Raw genomic sequence first — 27,056 nt, 5'->3', positions numbered from 1 at the left:
AGCATGGTGGCGGTCACGAAGGCCGTTGGTGCTGAATCTCTTTCTGTGTTTTCAGTGAAAGTAAGCAGACCAATTTCTTTTGAATTTTCACTTCTGTCTGAGAACTGAAATGAAGAAGGACGCGCACATCAGAGGATCACAAATACAATGTGGGTCACGCTGCCTCATTCCTGCCAAACAAACACTCCTCAGCTGACATTTAACTTTAAAGCCAGTGTACTTACACGGTGTCAGAACGAGAAAGCCCAAAATATCTGAGCTCATCTGGATTAAAATATCTTCCGGTTTGATTTCTTTTAAATCTCCCAACTCAACCCAAAATCCAGATGTCACTGTGCATCCAGTCTTATGTACTTTATACATAGTTTTAGGCTGTCTTCATTTAATCACAGTGGCATAAAGACAAAGTATTGGACACATCCTGTTATGATGAGTCAAAATTAAAGACAATGATGAAGTAGAAATGCTTCATTTCAAGTAGAAATCTCAAGTAAATAAAGACTTACAGTGGGGGAAATGTCTGTGAAGGTTCTCAGTCATTCAGGTCATTGTAGTCTAAGGAGCTCGGAAAGAGAAGCGTCTGGACTTAAAGACGTTTCATCCGAGAAGTTTGTTCAATTCTAAGTGGAGGGTCTCGGATTTTAAGCCCTATGGGAGTGTCCCCAGGAGGGTCATGGACCCCCTATTGATCCTCTACCTAATTGAGAGAAACTCAATTAGGGGGTTGGGTTGAGAGAAACTCTCTGAATCTTTTAGGTTTCCTGGCTGCTGCTTTAAACTCAAAGCTTCAGCTGCCTCCACAGATTTTCCGTAGGACTGATGTCCAGACACTGGCTTGACCACTCCATCAAAGTCAAGTTTATAAATAACAAAGTGCTGTACATTAGTATATAGGAAAAAAAATGTCCTAAAAATCCAGAGAAATTTAACACAATACTCAACATTAAAATACAATATAAACAATAAATACAAATAAAATCAGGAGAAATTGCAATGGAAGAAACTGATTCTGTGGACATGTGTGCTTTGTGAGTATGTGTAATCGATTGATTGTAATCTGTGTTCCACATGGACACATGGCCAATCGTTGGGATCGAATATGTATTTCACTCAATCACATGCAAATCAACATATGAAATCTAATTCAGGGTCACCTGATCCAGCCCTAAATATATGCTTTATCAAACACAAAGGTTTAAAGACTCTTGAAAGTAGAGAAGGTGTCTGTCTCTTGAATCAAAACTGGGAGTAGGTTCTCATTTTGTTTTTAAATGTCACACAAACCACAAGTAAACCAGCAGTCTGAGAGCGAAGCGCTCTGTTGGGATAATAAGGTACCATCAGGTCTTTCTATATGTCTCTTTCTTTTCCCTGTCAGTACACTCACGGTGGTGTTTTGGATTGACCTGATAATAATGAATAGTTCAGCCTAGAAGTAATGAATGCGTGTTTCTCAGCATCGCTCTGAGACAGGAAATACAAACATCTCTCTTGCATCTGCATAAGGTGACTTTAACCCATGCACAGGGACAACATGCAAACTCCACAGTCAGCCCATGTTAAAATAAAGCAAATAAATAAATTCAACTAATAATATTCAGCCAATTTAAGAAACATACAATGACACCACAATAAAAATACATTCAGAGATGGACTGCGATATGAACCTCTCCAACGTGTTTTATTTTAATCAACACACATGTTCTGCATGTCTTATTTCTTTCATCTCCTCCTGTTTTACTTTCATTAAAGCTGAAACCGCTGTTCGCCATGAGGAACGGCCTAAATCATGCACAGAAACAGCACGGCGGGTGATTTTAAATTTAGATCACCTTTATCTATCAAGGGTCAGCCTTGTGTTTCCCTCGCCCTCAGCTTAGATAAGGGTACTCTGGGTCATAATGACATTTACCTGCTTAATTTCAGTGTGTGGGAGGGTTAAGGATGCATGCTCCAAGGATGTATTAGGCGACCAGCGGTCTCTTCATATGCTAAAGAGCAAGCGCTTGGTTCATCTGCCAGAAGGACGCATTCAGCGCTGCAGGACGCAGGGCTCATAAATACGTATTCAGCGAGGAAGTGAATAGGAGCAGGCAAACTGAGAGTGACTGACATTTAAGCGGTAGAGGAATCCATTAACCTTAACCTCACGGGTGATGGGGAATATCCTCAGTGAATCTTAAAGGTGATCTTCCTCTGTGCTCAGCTCTAGACTTTGAACTCGTTGCAAAACAAACCACTTCTGGTTTTCTAATCTCTGTCTGCTTTGTGTCTGGTTGTATTAACCAATCATGTCTGAGTTTTAGTTGCATGCAGGTATACGGACAAACGGTCTCGAAACCTTGTGACGGTGTGATAAGCTTTTAAAAAAAATTCTCAGTATTCAATGTGTGCAATGACAAGCAGACAGAAGAGGAAGTGTTGACCAGACGTGCGGTGGGTATACCAGAAGACCTGAAAAAATGTCCCAAAGGGTTCTGAAATTTGGTTAACCAGAACCAGGTGCTTCAATACTAAATCGAATTTTGAAAGTGATGCCAGAGTAGTGACAAAATCTGGTACAATTTAATCAGTTTTCAGTGTTTTACACGGGAGAAAAACTTTTATTTTACATGCAAATTTAAATAAATACATAACATATTTTCTTGGCATTGTTACCACATAGTCAAATATATAGTGATGTTTCTAATGGCGGGAGATGAAGTGTTTCTTTATGACCTCGTAGAAGCGGGGTTTACGCCTCTCATCTGGTTGCCTTGGTGGTGGAGATGATGAAACTGTGGTGGAGGAGGCAGAAGAAGCCTGTAGCGCTCTGTTAGACTGTGAGTCAGCCAAGTGTTTGGATAGCCTCTTCTCCGGCCCTGACAGGTGGGAGGACTCGCCTTTAATGTCTTCTGTGCTTTTCCCGGGAGCTTTGCTGAGCCAGTATGAATTCTTGTCATCTTTGTTTAAGCGGTGCGGGCCTGCTTGGCAGAGAAGTGCCTCCTCGCTCGCCATCTGGGGGCTCTGGCTTAAGGTGACGAAGCCGTAGGGGGTGGTGATTTTGGTCAAGTGCGGCAGGGAGAGAGCGGCTTTGCTTGCGGGGTCAAGGCAATGCTGGGTCTCACTGTAGGAGCAAGGAGAGTGCGGCTCCCTCTGAAGGAGAGATCTCCTCTTGGTTAAAGGGTCTGAAGCACACCGTTCAGCTTTGCGCTCTGACCGAACTAAAGCAAAGCTGGAGAACGATGCAGATGACGAGACCGTGGCGCAGGCCGAAGAAACAGAGGACTCTGGTGCCGTCTCTGAGCCCCCTTCTCTCTCTTTGTTACTTTCCTTGTCCAGTGATCTGAAGCCAGTCTGCACAGACAGACTTGGAATGGTGAACTGTGGGATGCTGTCGGGAGTCAGGATATTCGGAAAAATGTTCTCATGGGAATCGAAGGACTTTGCGGTGCCGGTAGCCCACGAAAGCGCCTGGATCCCTGCACTGCTGTGCCTACGTCCTGTGGGGAAATCATCTGAGGCTTTGCTTCCACTGCAGATAGCTCCAATGGTGAACGTTCTGGTGACGGGATTTTTATTCATGTTTAAATCTCTTTAACCCTCTCTGCACACAGGCTCGGAGCGTCTGTAGATTTTCAAACAGGAGTGGGGAGAGGCACCTTTTATACTTTTCCACATCCCTTTGTCCTCCAGCAAATGCATCAAAGGGTGCGTAAATGTGACGAAGACAGGTAGCGGAAACAGTTTCCAATTAGGGAAACTGTCAAGTGTGGAAGCTTAATGATGGGCCTCTCTTTTAAACCTCTTTGTGTGCCAAGGAGCACGCAGGGCAGACGTTGTATTCTGGTCACTACATGAAGGGTTTAGATTTTGAAAAGAAACTTGTTTAACATTTTAAGATTCGCACAGTTTTTTATGTGCAGTGGTGCAGGTGCTATTTTTTATTAGTGACTAATAAAACAGTGAAGAGTACCCGTCGCTCTCTTATAAATTAGATTTCTGAAAATTGCAGCTTTTGCAAAAATATGTTTAAAAACAAACAGCTAAGCTGCATATATGTATGAATTCTACAAAGTAAATATTTATCCGTGATATTTAAACAGTTCTAGGAAACTGTTCTGTTGATTAATAAACTGTAAAACCCACCCAGTATATAAGTGGGGCTGATTTTAGCTGATACGTCGGTGTCTACAGTTATAATGGCCGATAAATGGAAATGAAAAAGTAAAAAAGGGAAACACAAACGCTGTTATATTTTATGATTGTTGATGTTGGAATGATTGTCCACCAGAGGGCGCTCTGCAACGTCCCTGTTGGCAAAACAGCGCACATAGGCCAACCAGCTGATCTGAGCAGAGGTGGGCAGAAAGCAAGTGATTAATCTTCAAGCTTCTGTGACAATAAAACATTTTCTTAGAAAATATCTTTATAATACAAATGTTAGCCTTCTCCTTCTTTCAGCTGCTCTATTTAGGACTCACCACAGTGCTTCACCTGCCTCCATCACACCCTATCTTTGACATCCAACCTTCTGCCCTGTCCCTACATTTAGAGACCCCAATCTTACATCCACTCTTCCACCAACAGTAACACAGTTCCCTGCAGTCTGGAGGCAGTCTTTGTTAACCCAGTATGGTTCATTCCTATCTTTCAAAAACTCGGCCTTCACCCCCTGAACGCTTCATATCGACAGAGATATATATGAATAATAAATTAAAAAAATAAAATAAAATAATATATATATATATAGATATATATAAATTTCAACTTTCTAACAAAACTGGGGTTGAGGTAAGTTTTAGCGTTGGTCTTAGACTTAAAAATAACAAGAAGTTGACCCCCCGAAAATCAAGTTATGTAGCAGAAATTTTGAGATTACAACCCAAAACTTTGACTTACAGATCGCATGTTTAAGCGCTGATAGAAAACATATATATATATTTTAGTTGTAGAGACACGTCTATATTTCATATACATATATCTGTAGAATTCAGTCATTTATTGGGTGGGGCTGGACCCCCCAAGGCTTCAGAGCGCTGCATTTTAAGTTTCCATTACCCGTTTGTGATCCCTCCCAGCCCAAACCGTTTTGCCCGCCTTTTTTGGCTTGACGGAGGTTAATTGGCGGGATTTGCTCATTGGCTCGCGCTGATTGCAGCAGGTGCATTTGTCTGCATTGATTGGGTGCAGCGTTGACACTTCAGGGTACAGTTCATGCTCTAACTCCTTCACAAGCTGTTGTTTCTCAGTTCGTCCTTTCTGTCGCAGCCCTCCAGTTTCAGGTTTTAGCCCGCAGAAGAATGAGTCTTGAGGGCGTCAGAGAAGTTGTGGAGGTGGAGCAGGATCAGGTCCGGGTCCAGACTGACAATACTGAGGTAAAGGAGGTAAAGGAGAGGGGGACTGCTCGGTTCTGCTAGCTGCTCGGGCCCTCTCGCATGAGCAGGAAGGCTGTTTGTGTTTTTTGTTTTTTTTACCGGTCGTGTCTCCTTACCTGCAGGACAGAGTTGTGAGGAGAGACGGGGTGCTTCCCTCCCTGCTGCGCGGCCTCTTCTGGCCCTTTGGCATCGTTGTACGTAGCTGACGAAGTTACACTCCTCTCTCCAGCTTTAGTCAAAGTAACATTGCTCTGATTTGCAGGTGCGTGCATACCGCGGCTTTTGGTGGGTGCTGGGCTTACGGCAGCCAAAGGAAAACGTCCTCGTTAACCCCACGGTTTCCAGCCCTGGGCGCCAGAGCCTCACAGGCCGCAAGCGCCTGAGCCGGGTCACCCGCCTGTTGCTGTCCGTCCTGCCCCGCTGGATGCAGAGTGCCCTCGGATATCCTGTGTCCAGCAGAATCGGACTGGCCCTGTCCCCAGGTAGGTGCATGTTGGTTGTTGTTTATTTTGTCTAAAAACATGAACAGGACACGGATTGATACCACTGACACACTGTACAGGCATGGCTGATACTTAAAATTAGTCAGTGGAGACAACTAGATGACAGTTTGTGATATTAACAGAGAAAACAATATGAAAATGGGGCCAAATGCACTTGTATTGGCTCTACGTTCACCTTTGAGACACTTTAACTGATAATGTGAATAACTGCTGGCTTGCAGCTTTGCCTACAGAGTGTTTGTTTTAGTTACTGAGGGACAATGTTTAGAATAATCATGAAACAAACGGTTTGAGCAATTCGGCAGTAAAACGGGCAATAATGTTTCTGACGTCTAGTTCAAAAGCTGACTGATTAAGCAGCCTTATGTCTAATTTAAAACAAAGTTGTCTGGCCCTCTGCAGCAGTTTACTGAACAAAACTTTAGAATTTCAGACACTTGTGGCAAGTTCAGATTTACTTTCACTAGGTATTCATTCTTTGATGCGAAGTTTAAATGTTATATTGACTGTGCTTAAGTGGTGTTTGGATGTGCCATTTATGATCTTATGATTGTACTGTTCTCTTTAAGCAGGGCACTCTTGTACGCAATTTAATTAAAGTGTTTTCTCCTGCTTAAAGGTTTAAATATAAATGAACTTGTGGGTTTTAGTTTTCTCTAAAAGTGGGTGAACACTGCCTCATGAAAGGTCATGTTTTGTGAACAGAAATCAGAGTGTCTCCTGCAAAGCCCTGTGGAAAGGGCAGCAAGAGAAAACAGGATGATGTGGAGGAGGATGATGATGATGATGTGGAGGAGGAGCAGCAGACTTGGGTGGAGGCGCTCTCTCAGGAGCTTGCTGACGATGATGGACCTGAGGTTGACCCTGACTATGAGGTTGGTATGGGGGGGAGACAAAGAAGGAAACTTTCCTGTGTATTTTTTCTCCCCCATTAGTTTTATGCTGAGCTGTAAATTTAAAGCTGTAAAACTCACTCCAGAGACCACATGCTTGGTTTCTTTATCCTGTGGCTTTAATTTTAGTTACAGACATGAAGTGCATCTTAAAACATGGCCGCTTCCTTTCTTTTTAAAGCCCACCTCTGTAGAGACGGAGAGTGAAGAATACCGCTCGCACAATGACACAGAAAGTGACCTTGAGGTTTCGGAGAAGGGTGTCGTCATTGATGACGTGAACACGGTGAGCTGAGCGGCGACACGGTTCTGTAAACGGATTATGTTGAACGGCTGAATCAGCACGGCTTTCTTGTCTCTACAGGAAGTTGATGTGTCCACTCCTGAAGTTTCCTGCCCTGATGTTTAGCGTGTCATATTGAGTGTCTTTGTTGTGGGTCATCCTTGTATGTTTATATTTCATAATTCAATAAAACTTTATCCCTTTGCCTTGGCCTGCTTGTGTTTTATCACTAGATGGCAGTAGTGCTTCATAAAACTAGAGTTGGGAGCATAAGGGGAACTGGACTTCAAGTTGACAACGTCTAATTCTGTATAGATAACTGAAATGTCTTAGCTTTGCATCTTCATTCAGAATTGAGACACAACATGATGGCTCCTTTGTAGGTTTGCAAATGTTCTGCACTAAATTTGAAGAATATTGGTAGGTTTTCTGCAGCTGGTAGCTTGCACTTAAAAGATGCTCACTCTTGTCTTCAAACAACTGCGAAATTATTTTTAAATGGACATTTTCTTTCAGCCTCATGTTGATGTCGTATCTGTAAAGAACATCTAAGGCGCTTCAGTTGTGCAGGTATATTTTAAATATTTCTCCTTTACATGATCGGTACTCAACAACTGCAAGCAATAATGGGCAAGCTGAAGTTTGAGGGCTCTGGAATCATTGTGCTAGAGTCTTTTATATAGGATTCGCCACGAGTGAGGTTCTGATCAGCCTTTGAGCTGTCGGCTTAGTTTGTCTTAGCACAAAATGTGTGCAGCCTTACGGTTTGTAGATATGCATGTATTTAAAGACACGGATTTTAGCTTTGGTTTCAAAAATTCATGTCTGACATGCACGTCAAAGGTGTGACACTTTTAAACCGTGACGGCGGATGAACCAGGACTATTTTTGACTTAAAGCAGGTGACTTTCAGCTGTTTGACTAGAGTTCATCCAAGCAGAAAAGTGCTGTTGGCGCTCACATCTGACTGTGCTGCCGGTGAGGGGGACGGCTGCTGTCATGTGGCTCTCATAAGAGGCTGACGAGTGTAATTTTCTGCTGCCCACAGAGCCGAACCTCGTCCATCCGTGTGCACGCACGGTCCCTCTGTTTACTGCTGAGTGTGAGGTGTACTTACAGAAGCTGATGGCAGGCTGCTGTGAAGAGCCCTGCAAACCTCTTGAAAAATGACTGAACTGGTACTTGTTCAACAATCTGCACCCACGCGGATGAGCTGCCGCTGTACCGATTTCTCATTTTGCATTGTCAGTGGTGGGGGAGCGGAAAAGCTCGCTAATGGTTTCATTTATTTTTGTGCTTTTGGATTTTATCCAGTTTTCATTCCCTGAATCGCAGATGAATGCGAACGAGGCTGGAGGAAGGAGCACTCTTCAAAGTAACACTGTGTTGAACTGTTATTGTGCTGTAATTTGAAATGGGGAACTCCGCCTGTTTTCTTCATAAAGGTCACTTATTAGTCATAAAAAGAATTCACTTTGGAAAACAACTGAATTCTCGCTTTTTCAGTTTCACAGTGTCTGCTTTGATGAGGGAAAGTAAAAGCTTGACCTGGAAATCTAACAGACTCGGAGTGCACCGTAGCACGCTGAACCCGTGCTAGAAGTGAGGATGTCTTGGCCCTTTCTGCTCTGATTTTTACCTCCTCTGTTTCAGGGTGTCCCTCACTTCTCACCACACCACGTTCATTTTTGCAGCTGCTCTGGAGCCTTCGGCCATATCACATGATCATCTTCAACAGATGGTGTTTACGCAATTGTTGAATTATTTTCTGAGCACTTAAAAAAACCAATGATCCAAGTGTGCATCTGATAAAACAGCCTCTCAACAAATGTCTCTTTCTGAAGTTTTTACTGTATGTTTGGCTGTTGAAAATTCAGTTTGCAAAGGCTTCTTTGATATCATCCTGATAGATGGAGATAGATATATATATAGATATAGATATATATATAGATATAGATATATATATAGATATAGATATATATATAGATATATATAGATATATAGATAGATATAGAGATAGATAGATAGATATAGAGATAGATAGATAGATAGATAGATATAGAGATAGATAGATAGATAGATATATATAGAGATAGATAGATATAGATAGATAGATAGATAGATATAGATAGATATAGATAGATATAGATAGATATAGATAGATATAGATATCGATAGATATCGATAGATATAGATATCGATAGATATCGATAGATATAGATATCGATAGATAGAGATAGATATATATATATATTTTTTTAAATTGATCTTTTTTTGGAGCTCATTGAGGTCTAATGATCATTAGAGAGGGCAGGTATTCTTCACTTTAAATTTATCATTTGCAAGTTAAATGTTTACTGCTGTTTATTTTTTAAGTGCTTTCTCCCCTCTTGCAGTGACCTGTGCTACAGTTAAATTACTTCTAGGGAGGTGCCAGATCCAGGGTAGATCAGTTAGTTATTTGCTTGTTGGTGCACAAAAAATCCAGCTGCCTTCAATTAATTCCTAAAAACACACGAGGTTGTTTTGACAGTAAAGTTTGTGACTTCCTTTTTTCCTTCCCTCAGAGGTGTTTTTCACCCTGTGACGCTGGGGTGCAAAAGCAGCTTCACTGAAGTTTCACACACTGATGTGAATTAAACGCTTAATGTCTTTGTGTGTGTGTGTTTGCAGGAAGGGCAGCAGCAGTGAGAGCTGGCTACAGAACAGGAACTTATGGTCTCTTGGGGCTCTCATGGCTGTCTGAACGTTTGAAGGGTAGACCGCTCAGCGGAGGCAGCACTAGAGAGCATCGACCTCTATCTCTGCTGTTTGCAGCCAGCTGGAGACCTGCTTTTAAAGCACAAGCTCTGCCTTTGCCTTTCAAGTGCAAGGTAAAAATCATGAAGTCTGGAAGGGACAAAAAAAAAATGCATTCGCATATCCAAACCTGCTGTGGAACAAAGACTTTTTGCCTCACGCAGAGAACATAGTGGTGCTTTCGTTCTGTAACGGGTGGGTGCATGCAGCTTGATTTGTAGAGAAGATCAGTTCAGATGCAGGGTGGCTGTGTTGCAGGCGGTAGGTGCTTGCATATTTTTTGTTTTTATTTTTACCGGATTTATGTGAACAGCACAGATGGTTCGAAAACCTCTCTGAAATGCACAAACCCAGAGGCAGAGCACTGCAGAGCCGTATCTAGGACTTGACGACATCGGCTTATTGTCACCTTGAGTGAATGGCAGCAGGTGCCAGCTGCTCTCCAGGCCTCCGGCCTGACCTGCGGGCTATTATCTGCCACATTACAATGTGACTCTGTAATGTCAGCCAACAAGAGTGCTCAAACCAACTCCCTTGTCTCTTACTTTTTCTTTGTAGCGTTCTTTGCTGGCCCTCTGCACCCTCTGCAGCACAGTCATGCAGCGTGATTCACTTTACCTCAAGCCTAATGACCGGCTGTCCCCGTAGATTTCAGGAGCATCCATCATCTTCAGAGCAGCAGAGCAAGAAAAGAGGCATGAAAAATGAAGCAGACAGACAGAGCCTTTAGTTAGTCATACACTTTGATGCCCAGGACTGTGAGGGTTCTCAAAAAGTTTCAAAGTAAGAGAAAAGAGCAGATTTTGTAAAAGCGGCGTTGATCTGCTGATGGATGAGCGAAGGATCGACTTTTGCTCCCGCCTTGGGGCGCTGTCGCTCAAAATCAAGTCAACTTTCTGGAACAAAACAATCCAGTAAGGATAATGTGACATGGCAGCATTTTTCATTTCCTTAATGCAGTTTTATCCCCCTCACATAATTTTACATCATAATCTGGTGCCCTGAACCGTCAGAGGCCAGCTTATCCTCCAAGTCCACCGGAGTCACCGGGCAGCTTCACCACATCTTATCATCTGGATCAGAGTATTTTAGGTCTCCCCGTGCCTCGAGAACAGTCCGGCTGGAGTTAAAGCCTCTGCTTCTATCTGTGTTGCGATTGTCCTTGTCTGTCTGGAGGTCGGTTACACCTCTGAGTCACACCAGCAAATTGTGTCGGGCCTTCGAAGTGTGTGATGCCAGCCCCCGCTGATGGCAGTGAGCAAATCCATTTACACATTTAGGATGCTATTCTGAGCACAGAGACCAAAAAGACACGTGACCACTGGTGGATTCGTGGTATGTGTGCAGAGGGGGCTCAGTTTGACAGCTTGTAGATCTTAATTCACGATCGGGATCTGCAGTGCAGATGACTTCCTGCTCTGAGTGGTTTGACCTTTGACTCTTTTATTTAATTTGTTCGCACCAGCTGCAGGAGTCGCGGTGTTTTCGGGTCACAAAAAGCTGGATGCGAGTTGAAAAGGTCAAACATCACATTTTATCAAGAAGTTCGTACCAAACTGTAAGAATCACAAGATGGAAGACAGTGATTTTAACTTTAAGTTTTCAGATACATTTTTTAAATGAATTTTTCACTCGTTGCACTCTGGTTTTTTGTAAAACCTCGTCTTTTGTCTGCACGTGATTTTGCAAAGCCAGAGTAATGTTTTGAATATGAAGTATAACCATGAAGAGTTTATACAGCAAATTTCAATTATTCATGGACCCGGGCACGGTGTCAAACCTGCACTTCCTCAGTGAATGTGTTGGATAAACTTTATTAACAGGTAGATACAGAATAACAACAATGCAGCATAGATACTGTAGCTCTGTTTTAGTGTTAGACTCATTCCTGGAACCACGTTACAGACTTAGAGGATATTAGAAGTAACTCTTTTTTTTTTGCTTTCTCTCTGTGTTCCTGTCTCCATCGTTGACACTGAGCAGTGCTGTAAGCTGCTCCCAAATGCTGCAAATATAAAACTTTTGGTATTTGTATTGAATATCTTTTAAAATTAAATTGGATTGCCTATTTCAACCAAGTCTATTTTTCTCTAGAAAAAGGCCAATAAGTGAAGAAGAAGTATTAAACAGCGCAATGTATTTAAAATATTGTTAAAATAAACTGTATGACTCTGCGTTTTGGGCTACTTGAGAATATAAAATTCGTAGCATGTTGTGAGTGGGAGTAAGAAACTCTGTCAAAGTCAAAGCTGAATAGTATAAAATCTTCTTACCCCTAAGTGTCAGCATCTCAAACCTGTACTGACAGTAGGCACAGCTCTTGAATAAAGACGCTCTGACACTTTCCACCCACCGTTATCTTGAACGGCAGCAGAGGTCGCGGCTCCACGTTCACACTGAGATTCTAACTTAGCAGCTTTTAAACCCCACAAAGATAACCCTCCTCGTGGCGCTGAGGGGACCATTGGGATTTTAAGAAGAGAGCAGAGAGCGTAAAGGTACAAAATGGAGTTTCTGGGCTGGAAAAACTCAAAAGAAACAATTGCTGTGTTCCTAATGTTGATATCGTTACACCAAATTTATTTCATGTTTGTAAAATCAGGTTTTGTGAGCGTGTGCTTTTTCAGCTCTGAGGGTGAACTCCTTCTATTCACTCCTCTCTGCTGCCACTCAACTATAACCTCGGCTTCTGGTTTCGAGACACAGACACATGGGATTTATATTCTACTAGGTTAGAAAAGGGACAGCTGCTTCCTCTGATGCTGGCAACAGTGACTCCACCTGTTCACATATTTTGTACACAGATGATTTTAACAGTTACTTTCGCTTGATTTCTGAATTTGAAACACAGACTGATCACTAATGGTGAGATTACCGCTTAAACAGCTGCTTAAAGCAATATCCATAAATTCATTAAATAATTATTCTGCATTAAATGTTAAGAATAGTAAGTAAAATATTATGTTTTCCTCTGTCTGATTTCACCTCTAGTAATATGTTTTTATCTGTGCTTAAAATGTGTTTTTGGCCGTTTTTGCCCAGCCTCTTTCTTATGGTTGAGGCATGACCTCTGACCTTAACAGAGCCAGACGAGGCCTGCAGGTCATCAGATATTGTTCTGGTTCTTCCGTGACCTCCTGGGTGAATTTTGGTAGGCCGGTCACTCTTGTGAAGGTTCAGCACTGTTCCCAGTTTCTCCATGTGTGGATAATGGATCTCACTGTGGTTCACTGGAGTCCCAGAGCCTCAGACATGTCGCTGTAATCTTTTCCAGACTGATGGATGTCAGTGACTTTGTTTCTCAGCTGTTTCTTTAGATCTTTTAGCCTGCGTCACTTTGTCAGACAGCTTCTATTTAAGTGATTCAGCAGGTCTGACAGTGATCATGCCACAGTTCATTTGTGATTTAACAAAGCTTCAAGGTCCCAAGGGTCCCTAAGACTTTTGGGAAAATCTTCTGTGGACTGATGAGACAAAAGCTGAACTTTTTGGACGGTTTGAGTCCTGTTACATCTGCATCAGACTAACAGCGTTTCATAAACAGAACATCCCAGCAGCAGTCAGACACAGTGGTGGTAGTGTGATGGTCTGGGCTGCTCTGCTCCTTCAGGACGACTTGCTGTAACTGAGGGAGCCATGAATTCTGCTCCATACCAGAAAACCCTGAAGGAGGATGTCTGCCCATCACTTCATGTCCTGAAGCTCAAGCACACTTGGATGATTCAAAAGAAACTTCCCCAGTGTGGCTGAATTAAAGCAATTCTGCAAAGAAAAGTGCTGCAGTTTCCTCCACAGTGATGTGAAAAAAGGTTTCACAAATACTTGATTGCAGTTCTGGCAGCCAAGGGTGGCACAGCTGTTATCATGTTAAAGTTTTCACACAGGTTTGAATTTATCTTAAAAATTAAATCGTTTAAAAAAAAAATCAGCATTTTGTATTTACTGGAATTATGTTCCTGTAATATTAAAACCTGTTTAACTTGAAACATGAAAGTGTGACAAATGTAGACAACATAAGAAATGAAACCAGACACCTGACGATCATTAAAGAGCATTAAATTCTGCAGGAAGCAGAAGGGGAGGGTTACCCCTTTCCCCCATTAGAATGTGGTTTGTGTCATCGTGTGTCATTTTTTCGTTTGAACTTTACTTTGTTTCACATTTACTCACTAATACGTTTCGTTTTCACTCGCTTGTTACTTTAATGGCAACATGCTACTTGATTAGGATCAACCACCAAAACTACAATAATCGCAGAATGAGTTGAAATATGCCCTTTTGCAACATTGCATCGTCACCATGACCTTTTTCACAGGGGGGAATTTAGAGGACATCTTGTGCCCATCTCTCGGATATCAACAACTCCTGGAATGAGAACAGAGTAGAGGAACAAGGACAGTCTAGGATGGACATGTGGGTCTTGGTGGCCCGTGGGGTTGATTCTCGTTGTTGTTATATATACATATCCCCTCTTTTTTAACACTACAGTAGTCTATCTAATGAGAATGAGATGATAGAAAATGACAGTGTGATAATTACCTGAATCTCCAGCTCCTCTTTCACACCTTTGTTTAGATGTTCTGTAATTCTGTTGTTTTCATTCACTCTCACAGCTCATTTTCAGAAGGTGATACGTCTGTGCTGTGTTCACAGCTCGTATCCGCTGTTCCCAAGTGGCCATAAATAAAAAAAACAAGGATCATGTGCTCTGTGTTTGAGTAAAGTATGCTTGCTTACACTACACCACTGCAGAGGGGAGATCTGGCGTCGGCAGGTGAGGTGAATGACAACAGCAAGTTAAAGATATCAAGTAACATGAGACGCAGTTGTTTTAGATCCCAGGATACAGAACATAATCTGGCCTTTCAATGCTTCTAAAACAAACGGCTTAAATTAAGAGTTGCTGCGACACCCTGGGGAGGGATGCACACATACACACCTTAATCCCAGGTGTGGAAAACATTTCCAGCCCTGCTGTCTGTGATCTGTATGCTGAGTTCTGCTTGACACTGCCATCCTTTTTTAGATGGAAACGAAAACATAGGCCAACCGTTTCTTTGATGTGATGTTTTGATTGTGATATTCGTTTCCCGTTTTGAATGCCAGACTTCTACATGCTCTAGCCTTCATCAGCAGAGTGCTTTCAGGCTGTCAACAGCTTGAGATTCTCCAAAATGCCCCACTTTCCTATTCCCACAGAATACAATCTGTGGCAGCAAAGGGACTAATACGCTCCAATTACCAGCTGTCCAATTAACCCACATTTCTGTGCTTTTTCTTGTTCTTCGGGTGAAAACAGTTTGTGTTGACTCTGTATTGACGATGCTGGTCGCAAAAGTAGGACAGATAAATAAAAGGACGGTTAAAGCTTTTGCTGCCGGAAGCCGAACATCCACCGCAGATGATTTTTGCTGGATCTGCTTAGGAAAAATACTATTTATTATGCAGTTAGATAACCCGATGTATCATGGAGAAATTACACATTGCTTGTCCTAGATGTCGAGGCAGTTCTGGGATGATGTTCTCTGCGGTTTGCTGTCTGCTGTCGTTTTGTTTGTCATTATGTTTTCCCCCGCAGCTCAGCGTAGTCCTGTGCTTTTGAGAATGTGCCAGGCACAGCTGAGTGACAGCGCTGATAACATGCAGAGTGAATGTTAAGCTTCCTCTTAGTCACAGTGAGACCTTTCTCTCCTGCTCACACACACACGCTCACACACACACACACGCAGCTAGAGCAAGCCAAATCCTAAACATCCTTGATGTGGCCAGTGGCACTAATAAGATTTGTCGTCTTTTCACACAGAATTACGCTCCTTGTTCACTGTATGCATTTATTTCCACCCACACGCGGACACGCATGTTTCATGGCTGCTGCATGACTAACTGCAGCATGCTGGAGAACTTCCATCAGGAGTTCAGCTAATTACAAATGGCCTTTCAACATCGGAGATATTGGAGATTTTTATGATCGTGAAGCCTAGCCTTGCTTTAGATCCAAAACATAGATCTGTAGATGTGTGTGTGATTTAAATGCTATATGAATGTATTCTTTCACTCCCAGACCTCCCGAGGCTGTTGTTGGTGTTGATGATATCTGCGACTGGAGAAGCAACAGGAAATTAAACCAAGAGGCAAAACCTTAGATTCTCAACATCGAGGTTGAAACAACTCAAAGAGCCGAAGGCTACAATCTCCACGTATTCCACTGCTTTGTAAATATATATATATATATTTCTCTGGAGACACTTCTCACCTTGGTTGTCTGGCCACTGTTTTTTTCTTGACACTACGCCTCCCATCCTTCAGATGGTTTGTCAGCTGCTTGATTGATCTGACTGTGATGGGCCATTAGGACCAACAGCCCATTTGGTGTCTCCAGGAACAAACTGCCAGCTACTGCCTCTGTTTATTATTCAAATTTCAAGATTTTGTGGTAGAAATGAGGACAGAAGTGAGCATGTCACACACAAAAAGACTAAAGCCTACAGAGTGAGCTGATACTTGTTAGGGCTGAGTGTGAGCTTTTAAAATCTGGCCCTTGGAGAGAGAAAGAGAGAAGGGAGAGGGAGAGATGAAGCGATGGAGTCAGAGTAGCTTTGCAGCATTAGGAGCAGACAGAGAACCTGGCAACTGTAGATGTGCTACTTTGCTAAAGTCTCCTTACATAACACAAAAAGCATGAAGTGAGTAGCCAGAGGCATGCAAGCACAACTGATGAACTGCCGGGCAGGGAGCGCTCCTCTGATACCTGGAGGCACCAAAGCACAGGCCATTTGACAGGTCTAAAAATAAGGTGAGAACAATGTGGCGACACAGAGTGAACAGGAACAATGGAAAAACCTTTTTTATCTTTTCGCCCACCTCTCTGAAATATATTAAGAAACTGAAAGTACACCAAACCACTCTAGTTTGTCACGGCATCCTGTTCCGTTGTCCTTTAAGTGACTCCATAACTTTTGATTATGCCACCCCCCCAAATCCTCTTTTGGTGAACTTGCTATCGCTCCCACTCACTTTCTGACTTTCAAAGCGATTTTTATCTGAGCTGTGTGCATCGCAGCGCTCGGCTTAACTCAACTGGCCACCCATCCTAATCGGCTCTCTGGCCTGAGCGCTAACAAGCAGCGGTCAGCAAGAAATATCAGCCTGTCATGGATATTTTCCTCCTGCAGTTGGCCACTGGTGCCATAATGTGCCTATAAAATGCAAATATGAAAGAAGTATTTATCCTGTTGTTCCAGACGTGCCGCTTGGAGCTAAATATACATAATCAGCTGGAGCAGTGCAATGTGAAAGTCACGAGCGGGGCAACAGAGGCTGAAGGGAGAACGTGATATCTCTGCCTTCTTAAAGTAATTTTAAGAATCCAATTTGTGAAATCTACACTTACTGATAAGATTTTTTTTCTACTCTGCCAAAGCCGAAGCATTGAAAATGTCTCCTTTTGTGCACATCTAATTGGTTTTTATTGTATCTACGCTGGTTCGTTTGCTTGTATGATCTGTAGCGATTTGGATTCTTCTTGTCTGAGCTGTTAAAGCTGGCTGGAAACCACAGTAAAAGAGAAGCATAACCCCAGAGCTTTCTAATCCACCCACAATCCTCTGCTCTGCTTCAATCTGCATACGATGTGGGAGGCTATTGTGTGAACTCGCTGATCTAATGCCACATTAAATATGGGAAGCGTATGCACACGCCTCACACACATTATCATTCGATAAAGGTACCTGAACCGTATTCGAGGCCTAAAGCGATGAGCACAGATAGAGATGTGTCACTTCTTTTCGCTGCCTGCAGTTCATCTGCATTTAAAGATTTCTTGACAAACAGGAAACCAGAAGCTTTTGTTGTTGCATACGTGAGGCCAGAAGCTGAGGATACTCTGGGGATATTGATGTGCTATAATTTGGTGTGGGGACAATATTTGCTTGCTTATATTTGCATGCTTATCTCAATAAGCATAAATAAATGCCATGGAAAGCTCAGAAGAGCCTTTATAAGAAACTGCTGCCTCCAGATATTTACAAGCAGTGTTGATGTCCAATTTTCAGTGTGCAATTTTATGTCACACTTGACCTCACACATTTAAATATGAGTCAGAGAAATGCTGAGAGGGCAGACCTGTGCTTTGTCCTTTGACCTGTTTATCCCCCTGTGCTAAGCATATGGATGATTTCTAACTTACTGCTCAGCATCACTTTGACCAAGCTCCCATAATCCCTGCTGACACATTCTGCAGGATGCTGCATGCTTTTTTTAAAAAATCCAAGTTATTTTCGTGTTGGCAAAGAAGTTGCAGAGAATGACATCACATCTGCAGCTGATTTTCTGAAAGAGAAGCACAAGCTTAAAACGATGCATGATTCTCTTCATAATAATCCACATTTAGCTCACGAGTTTTCACCATGATTCACTTGCCGTGTTATATACTGAATCTATATATTTTTGTCGGCTTATCCTTCTGGCTGCTGGAGTTAAGCAGTTTAAAGTCTCTCACTCTTTGGGTGTTTTCTTTTTCCTTCTTTTTCCTAGTAAAGGTGGAAATGAGCCACAGCAGCGCGAGGCTCAGTAATCCTGCCCTCTATGCCTTCCAGCCACATACTCCTTATTTACTCTTGACAGCTTCAAATTGAAACCGTGATCACATTTTCCACACCGCTCCTCAGCAACGCTCACTTTTAGAGCCGACTTTCCACAAGGGAAGAGTTTTTTCTTCTCTTCTTCTCGTGCTGCCTTCGCCTCCTGATATCTCTCTTTTCCTCTGGCTTGCTCGCTGCCTGCGGGGCTCATCAATAGCTGACCCTGACATTGTTTTATTTTCTTCGAGTCCTCCAGCCTCGTCTCTCTTGGCGGACTGGACAGTCCATTTGTTAAGACTGAAGACAAAACAAACACAGTGGACTTGAGATTGGATTAGGAGAGAAGGGGTGGATTAATCACGGCCGGCGTGTTTCTCTGTGTGACGGCTACAGACAGTTTTGTCATTACCTTCAGATAAGACCGGAGCAAAGGCTTCTCCCTGCTGAATAAATAAATCCCGTTTGTGTGAGCTCTCTTTGAAAAAAAAAAGCTTGTCTGCACACTTCAGATGATGGAGAGTAGATTTAACCAATATTATCTTCCGGGAAGAAGCAAATTCAACGATTTATGCAAGTTACTGTAGACGTATTTGGCAAAAATCCACACTCACATACTCTCAGTGCGACCTTTTAAATTTAATTTCAGCGGCACAGCTGCAGAACTTAACTCTGCCAAAGCAGGTACTGTAAGGCACCAGTGCTGACAGTGAGAGTGGATAATGCATTAAATCTATAGACTGGAACAGATGGCTCTGTCTGAACACGTGGAGTAACACACACACTTAAATGGCACACTAGCATCTCAATCTAAAAAGGAGCTAAAAAGTAATCGATACCTCCCTGGATTTTGTGTACTCACTGTTAAATTCACAACAGATTGCCTCCAAACACACACACCTAAATGTCGCCCGCGTCCTTGCTCTTACAGGGATAACAGAAAACCCACCCATAGCCCGGAGCTAGGAAGCGTATACACGGGGTGTTCGTGACAGTCCGGCACTTTGTTTGAGTCCTGGCTTTGTGCCCGGACTCGGTGTGCCGTGATGTTGTGGGCAGCAGATTGAGAGCTTGGCTGGACTTTACATTGCTCATTAGCTGCCCCAGTGGCACACAGGCCACAGAGCAAGGACAAGCATGAGATTTCTCTCCTGCACGTACACTCGGCATGTCTCCACACGTGTCACCGTGAAGCCGTCTTTGAGAAAGATGCTCAATAGCCACTATCTGCAGCCAACCCTGACCTCTGACCTTCCAGGGTGAGCACTTTCTTTCTCATCATCACATAAAACGCCTGATCCAGAATAGAGGAAACAAATCTAATGTGCTCCTTTATCTCCTGCTGTTAAATGAACGTTAAGGAATTATTTTTTCAGCAAAACAGATGGCAGCTCTAACTTTGCATGTGTGCCAGAGAACCTGCCAATGTAAAATATCGGAAATGCAAAGATGTAGTTTAAATTTCTGTCAGATATGAACGGAAGGAGGATTAATGAATGAAAATAAAATATGAACTAAAATAAGAAATGTATCTCTGCAAAATAAGACATGGCTGTGGACGTAGCATCTGGAAATAAACGGTCTCTAATAAGCAGGGGTGCGCATAAGTTGTCCGCAGGTGCACATGCGCTGTCAAAATAAAAGACGCGCTTTTGCATACATATAAAAGGCACTGTGTTTGTCAGCTAGAGTGGGATTTTCACGGCATATTTTGCACCACATCTCTGTGCGTTCATTTGTTTGAAGCCAGCTCACCTTTCCGAGAATACGCGCTTCTTTTGTGGTTCGGACTCCTGACATTTCTTTGGAGGTGGAGGAACACCAAAGTAATTGCTTAAAGGAGCTTGCTTCTTTGACATCTTTAAGAGTTCTAAACAAATGTCTGTCCTCCTCCAGAAAATCTTATGTACGCAAACGCGCGTTGCAACTTCTTATCTGGTGCGCGTCTTTTATTTTGACAGCGCATGCGCATCTGCGGAGCACTTATGTGCACCCCTGCTAATAAGCTCAGTGTGCATGATTTGGGTCTAGGAAAAAGAAATCGATTTAACATCGCAGCGGCTAGGGTGGACGGAGTCTGCTGGGGCTAGAAGTGGAGGGTGTAATTATGATGTGTATTCAACTGCAGAGGTGCAGTCAGTGTAAAGCCTTGTGTCTTTTCTATCAGAGGGGGCAGACGATGCAAATAGCAATACAGCAGAAAAAAAACATTTCAGGGGAACCAATCATCCCAATTTCACATCATTAAAAACATCGGAGGTTGCCGTGTTGGATTTATAGGAGCTGTATGGAGCCTCGGCAGGCACGGTGGGAAAACACAGCTAGCAAACACTTAATTTGCATTCAGTGTTTCTTCCACTAACTGCAGCCTTTAATATTCAATCGCTATGGGCTGCAAACCTTCAAGTTAAAGGTGCGGGCTTTTGTCGCCACAGGCAAGATAATCATTGTTTCGTGCATTCACTGCAAAATGATCTACATGCCAAACCAAAAAAGAATTGATTAATGGCGACTAGTGGTGACTACACCTCATATTTGTTGTCATTTCCTCTGTGCATATGAAACACATCAGTTACTCTGAGCAGCTGAGCTTTGTGGGTCCAAGTAGAAGTACTGAAGCTATGTTTCAGTCCACATTCTGCATAAACACCTCCTCACCCCATGCTTCGCTTTTCTTAGAGCTTCGATTCCTTTCCTCGCCTCCTCGTCTTGTATTCCCGCTCACCAGAGATGACAGCGAAGGAGATGAAGACGAGACATACGGAGAGAGGAACAGAGGCAACGTGATCATCATGGTTTGGCGTGTCAGAGGTGTTACGCTAATAGCAGCGCATCCAGTCTTCGAGCTGCCATAGGATCAACACTTGTGTAACATGGCTGAAGACTGATTTTGTCCTTCAAGGGTAAAAACACCATGCATCCATGATCATAGCTAGCCTCCTCTCTCCTCATTCCTCTCTCCTGCTGATGCGGGAGAGGAGCTGAGTCATCCTTTAAGGTGGCAGACTGAGATTGATTTCCGGGTCACAGACAGAGGATGGAGAACACAGGAGGCGTGGAATGCCAAACGTCAGAAAAGCCCAAGGAATGCCATCGAAAGGAGCTTCCCTCAAAACCAAGGCCGACATCATCTTGCTACCATGGCAACATAAACACCTTGGATACCTGTTTCTGCCACTGCTCAAATTTTACACCGACCTATTCTAATAAAATATTGAATATACACTGAAAAAGAAACCGATAACACTGCAACACTGCATACAGTACTGTATGCTGCTTCTAAATGATAATGTGCAATGTAACTTAATTAAGTGATGCTGCTCTACATAACAGATGTACAATGTCATTCCCCAAGTGTTGCAAGTGATTTTAACATGGCTGCAAACTAACAATGCTTCCAGATGGACTTTGGCTCCAGTCTTTTGATTTAATATAATCTATGATATTGTACCTTTGCAGTAATCTGAGCCTGTTTTCATACAGATAAATGTCTCCACTGTCTGCTCAGACTTGTGTGCGTGTGTGTGTGGGTGAGCAAGAGATGAGAGCGCAACAAGGATGACGATGACCTCGAGCTGCCAGTCTGTCACAGCATTGGACAAATGTTTTTTGACATCTTCTAATTAAGTATAAGTCAGTGCGCTGTTTGCTCAGGCTGTTTAATCTGTTGCTTCCCTGGTCTTAACGTTCCTGTGATTACTTCATGTTCCTTCGGCCCCCTCTGCTGCAGCTGCCCTCTTTACTCGCTCGCATTTCTGCAGAGCTCAGCTTTACTGAGATCTGTGACTGATTTTCACCTGCACCGTCCTTTGCTGCCTCAGCTCGTTCTGTGCTAAAAGCTTTCATTTGATGGATGATCTCAGCTGTTGCGTACTATCCTTGAGCTGCCACTGAGTTCTGTGTACTGTTTAATTTCATTTATGTTACTGTCGCCTGCAACTCCGAGGCCTTTCATCGCTGTTTTTCTAATCAGGATGAGAAAATATTTTATTCTCTGTGACTCCCTCCTTCCTAACACTGCAGTGTTGTACTTCTCTTGTTCTCTCTCACACACACACACACACACACACACACACCTCCCCAGTTAAAATTAAACATTAATTTAACTTTATGACTGCACTATAAATAATTACTGTGATTTAATTAGCTAACCTAGCAGGGGAATTTGCGCTCATCTACAGGGTTTGGTTTAGCCCTGATTTAATTAATGAATTCATTCACAGGCCGAGTCGGAGTCATATAGTATGAGCAACATTCACGCACACATACACAGACCTGCTACTTTCTTTTTTTTTGCCAGGGAACAATCAATTATTTAACACTTCATTGAAGCTGCTTGCATGGCTCTGGATCCGTCAAGCTCAGCTCCCTGTCTCACAGCCAGCTACACAGACTCATGCACTTATGCAGAAAAGCATAAATACAATATTTGCATGTCTGCATTCAATGAGAAATCTGCCACTAACACGCTCTTCTCTCCCTGCTGTTGCTGTGGGTGTTTCCATGCCCTGTTTGTCCCCGACGCTGGCGGGAAGCTGCCGGATTTTCTTTTTTTTTCCCCATGTGAAGCAGTGATGTGTGCACAGTTTGGGGAGCTGTTCCACAGGCGCTGACCCTCAACACTAAAAGGCTAGGGTCTCTTTAGTTCAGAGGTAACTTCTCACTGCGATTGACACTGACCCAGAAACACGCAGCCTGCACTTAGTTCCATCTCACTATTTTTATCTGTTTATTGTAGTAATAAAACAAAACGTGAGGAGGTCAGACTTCACCCTTGAAGGTTTGTGACTAACTCAGGCAGATGTCTCATAAAGACGGATTTCTTGTAAATGCTGCATTTGTCCTTGAATCTGACTACAATATAAATACACTGCTTAAAAAAAACTTACAGGAGCACTTGTCAGTGTGATTGGTCACTGATCTGATCAGTTAAGTAACAGAGAGCGTTGTTAATCAGTTTCACCTGCTTTGGTGTTTATTACATTAACAACAGCTGCACTAGAGGGGCATCAATGAGATAACCATAACAAAACTGGACAAATAAAGACGAGGACGCCACTGACATTTACTTCTCATCTTTTCAGACTGTTTTTCACTAGTTTTGGATTTAGCTATAGGGTCAGTGTCACTAGTGGTAGCATTAGGCCATACCTGGATCCTACAGAGATTGCACTGGTAGTTCAACTCCTCCAGGATGGCATGTCAATGCCATTGCCAGAAGGTTTGCTGTGTCTCCCAGCACAGTCTCAGGAGCATGGAGGATATTCCAGGGGACAGGCATTTATTCCAGGAGAGCTGGACAGGGCCGTAGAAGACTCTCAACGCATTAGCAGGACCGGTATCTGCTCCTCTTTGCAAAGAGGAACAGCATGAGCATTACCAGAGCTACAAAAGGACTTCCGGCAGATCATTGGTGTGTACATCTCTGACCAAACAGTCAGAAACAGACTTCATGAGGGTGGCCTGAGGGCCTGACGTGCTCTAGTGGGCTCTGTGCTCACTGCTCAGCACAGCAGAGCCGAGTGGCCGTTGTCACAGAATATCAAATTGGCAGATCCACCACTCCAGGTCCTTTTACTGATGTGAAAGGATCTGGAGAAACTGTGACAGTGTTATGCTGCCTGTATCAGCCTGACTGATTTGGTGGTGGGTCTGTGATGGTTTGGGACACTTATCCATGGAGGGACACAGAGACCACTGCACCCTGACTGCTAGGTATCAGGATGAAATCCTTGGACCCATTTTTATGTAGACCCTACACTGCTGCAGTGGGTCCTCGGTTCCTCTTCATGCGCGGCAATGCATGGCCTTATATGGTGAGAGTATGCAGGCAGTTCCTGGAGGACGAAGGAATTGATACTATTGACTGGCCCCCATGCTTTTCTGACCTAAATCCAATAGAAGACCTCTGGGACATTATGTTTCAGGCTATCCAATGCTGCCATGTTGCACCTCAGACTGTCCCATAGCTTATTGATCTGATCCAGATTTGGACAGGACACCATCCGTCGTCTCATTAGGAGCACACTGAATTGTGGTCAGGCAATTGTACAAGCACATGGTGGCCATACAAACTACTGAGTACCATTTTTTTTTTTTTTTTGAGTTGCTGCAGTAAAATTTCAGCAACATAGACTAGTCTGCCTCAACCTCTTTTCTTCCTTAAAAGTAAAATTTCTCTCTAGGGAATAAAAATTCTTCCTTCACCTTACTTTGCCTTGTTTTGCACTCTTTATAATGTCTCCGTGAAACCTGCAGTAGTGAAACGTTCCTTCATTTGGTTGGGATCAATTTCAGCCTTGAATATAAATTTAAGATTATAAGCAGTTCTAAAGTTTTTTTTCCCATCAGCAGAAGCTGAAGTTTTATGTCTCACTGATCAGATTTCAAGCGCACAGACATAATAAGAGGTTTTTAATTAAAATGAAAAGAAATATGTGCCGCAAGAGAGGACTGTGATCAGCATCTCAGGCCCGGCCTTCATTAAAGATCTTGACTTATCTCCCTCAAACCTTTTAAATAGAACAGAATTAAACAAGAATCATTGTCTAGCTCAGGCATGAAAGTCGCCTTTGTTCTCACCCAGCACAATACAAACATCTTCAGACGAGATAAAAGCGCCAAGATTAAACACAACAGTTTGTGTATTCACACCATATTAATGACATGTAGGATAAAAGAACCTTTGCAGAGCTTTTACTTTAAAAGGGTTGTTCTTTAGCATCACCCTAAAGGGCGAAACTCAAGCTCATGGTGGAGGGGATGTTTCGTGTGATTAATAATTAACAGGGCTTTCCTGTCTCGACCCAGAGCCGCACTGTAAAGGTCATTTGGTGGCCGACTATCTTCCCTGCTGTCAGCTTTTTTTCTTTTCACCAAAGTCAAGTACCCACACCGAGATATTAAAACCAAGGACGCTCTCCATCCAGTTTCCCTCCAATACCTTCAGTTTCTGAATTCAGTGCAGTCCCTGGCTTGCTTTCCTACACTGTACATCCATATTGTTTCTAAAAACTCATTTTGTCATCGGTGTGTGCAGGTTTATAATCTCATTTAAGCACTGAGGTGAATAAGACCATTTTTCCAACTTAGAATTCTGATTAAAATAATCAGAGCCATCATTATTTTCATGGGAAAGCCCCACTAATGTCATGTAATCGTGATATTTGATTAAATATCTGGAAATTACTGGTGTGAAATGAAAAATATGGGGGGAATAAAAGCCCTGCAGGGGTTTCTGTATTTAAAGTAACCCAATCAGAGAGCACTTCTTTAATGTGGACTCTTTTGTGGGAGGTTAGTTTTAAGGAAAGTCCTTGACCCATTGTCCAAGACCTCCAGTTACGCCTACATCCAGAAGCTGCTGCAGGAGTGCATGAATTTGCATCTGATTAAAAGTCAGTTTTATGAGTATTAGCTGCAGTCGCTTTAGTATGAATGAGGTGAAATGGTTAAAAATCCAAATACTTTAGTCTGTTTTGAAATCTTAGAAAATGATGCCATCTAGGTATGAAAGCTATGAGATTTTCATGTAGTTTTACTTTTGTCAGTTGTAACACACAGATTCTGGTTCTGAGCAACTGTTTCAGCTGTGCACAAACAAGCATTTTAAAATATAATTTATTAGACTAAAGCATTAAATGCATAAGTGTAAAAATACTCCAAAGTCAGGGGAAGCTGTGCTGCAGGTCTGCAGGTCAAACTGCTCATCTAAAGTCAAACGCTTGCAGTCATAGTGCTGCAGATGTTCCACAACGATCTGTCATAAGTTTGCAGCGAATTTCTTTCCTGTCTTAAGTAAAACCTTACCAAACTTTTTAATAAAGAAAAGTTCTTCAGTAAACTGCAGCAGGGACTGACTGACCTCAAACTTAAGAACAGAACCAGTAAGCATAAAGTAACTCTCCGGAAGTCCGGCCACATAGGATTTTAGAGCCCACATAATATTAAATATACTCAAACGCTGCCCCCACCTTCCCCCCTCAAAAGTGGATGATGTATCTCATGTGGTTTGTCCTAGTATACACAAAAGACCCTTTCTGAAGTAAACGAGGTTGGACTGATGATATTCTACCAGTTTTTCTAATTGCTGTAACCAGTGAAATTGCTGTATTTTGTACTGATTATACAATTTTCCACCACAGTAGAGGTAAAAATGTACGTAGCACAAAAAACTACTTCAGGTTTTGCAGTGATGTTGAATGTCTTTACAAAATCTTGCACATAACGAACCGCAGCTGCTGATATTTCCTTCCACCGGAGACTGACCCATCAAAACTCTGCTTTAAAAGCACCTCCAGAGGTCAAAAACTCCACAGGGTTCCTTTTAAGATGATCTTTTACTGCACCGAAAGTGAAGGAAGACGAAATCTCTCCTTAATCATCGGTTATTCTCAGTGGAGGCAGTTAAGCTGCATACCTTTCTACTTCTGGCTGCAATAATTTGCAAAGCAATGTGACATAATGCAAGAAGTCAGAAGCTGCTTGAGGCCCACAGTCACTGCAGTCCTGCTCAGATAAACACTGCTGTGCAATCAGAAACTGTGCAATCACACACACACGGGCACGCTCACACACTCTCTCACTTGTCTCTGTATTTACTCTAGTAAATATGGTCTCCTGCCCACATCCAAAGGGAAGGCTGT

At 42.7% G+C, this 27,056-nt stretch overlaps 2 protein-coding genes across 4 annotated transcripts; one reads left to right on the top strand and one right to left on the bottom strand.

Moving 5' to 3' along the window:
- Window positions 1–427: 427 nt before the first annotated feature.
- On the bottom strand, window positions 428–5,198 carry LOC109197051 (uncharacterized). The gene is made up of 3 exons (XM_025903283.1): window positions 5,192–5,198; window positions 5,041–5,053; window positions 428–3,541 (listed from the first exon to the last, which is right to left on the bottom strand). Exons 1-3 carry the CDS (start codon window positions 5,196–5,198, stop codon window positions 2,686–2,688), a joined length of 876 nt encoding a protein of 291 aa, XP_025759068.1. The 3' UTR covers window positions 428–2,685.
- On the top strand, window positions 5,137–7,242 carry org (oogenesis-related gene). Of its 3 annotated transcripts, none has more exons than XM_005478714.3 (6): window positions 5,137–5,357; window positions 5,480–5,551; window positions 5,665–5,839; window positions 6,566–6,735; window positions 6,935–7,039; window positions 7,118–7,242. In XM_005478714.3, the coding sequence occupies exons 1-6, from the start codon at window positions 5,283–5,285 to the stop codon at window positions 7,160–7,162; spliced, it is 642 nt and encodes a 213-aa protein (XP_005478771.1). In that variant the 5' UTR covers window positions 5,137–5,282; the 3' UTR covers window positions 7,163–7,242. The 3 variants fall into 3 exon arrangements, with proteins under 3 accessions (XP_005478771.1, XP_005478772.1, XP_005478770.1); XM_005478713.4 differs by having other exon boundaries at window positions 5,139–5,357; window positions 5,620–5,839; XM_005478715.4 differs by lacking the exon at window positions 5,480–5,551 and having other exon boundaries at window positions 5,620–5,839.
- The last annotated feature ends 19,814 nt before the right edge of the window (window positions 7,243–27,056 follow it).

The sequence above is a fragment of the Oreochromis niloticus genome, linkage group LG23 (assembly GCF_001858045.2).
Source record: "Oreochromis niloticus isolate F11D_XX linkage group LG23, O_niloticus_UMD_NMBU, whole genome shotgun sequence".
Classification (NCBI taxonomy): Eukaryota; Metazoa; Chordata; class Actinopteri; order Cichliformes; family Cichlidae; genus Oreochromis; species Oreochromis niloticus.
Note: the sequence above shows the minus strand (reverse complement) of the source record. Positions and strands in the feature narration are given on the sequence as shown.

Coding starts and splice junctions, on each gene's coding strand:
- org (XM_005478713.4), top strand. CDS start 5,283: ATGAGTCTTGAGGGCGTCAGAGAAGTTGTGGAGGTGGAGCAGGATCAG. Junction 5,358..5,479: donor TCCAGACTGACAATACTGAG/GTAAAGGAGGTA, acceptor CCTTACCTGCAG/GACAGAGTTGTGAGGAGAGA. Junction 5,552..5,619: donor TCTGGCCCTTTGGCATCGTT/GTACGTAGCTGA, acceptor TCTGATTTGCAG/GTGCGTGCATACCGCGGCTT.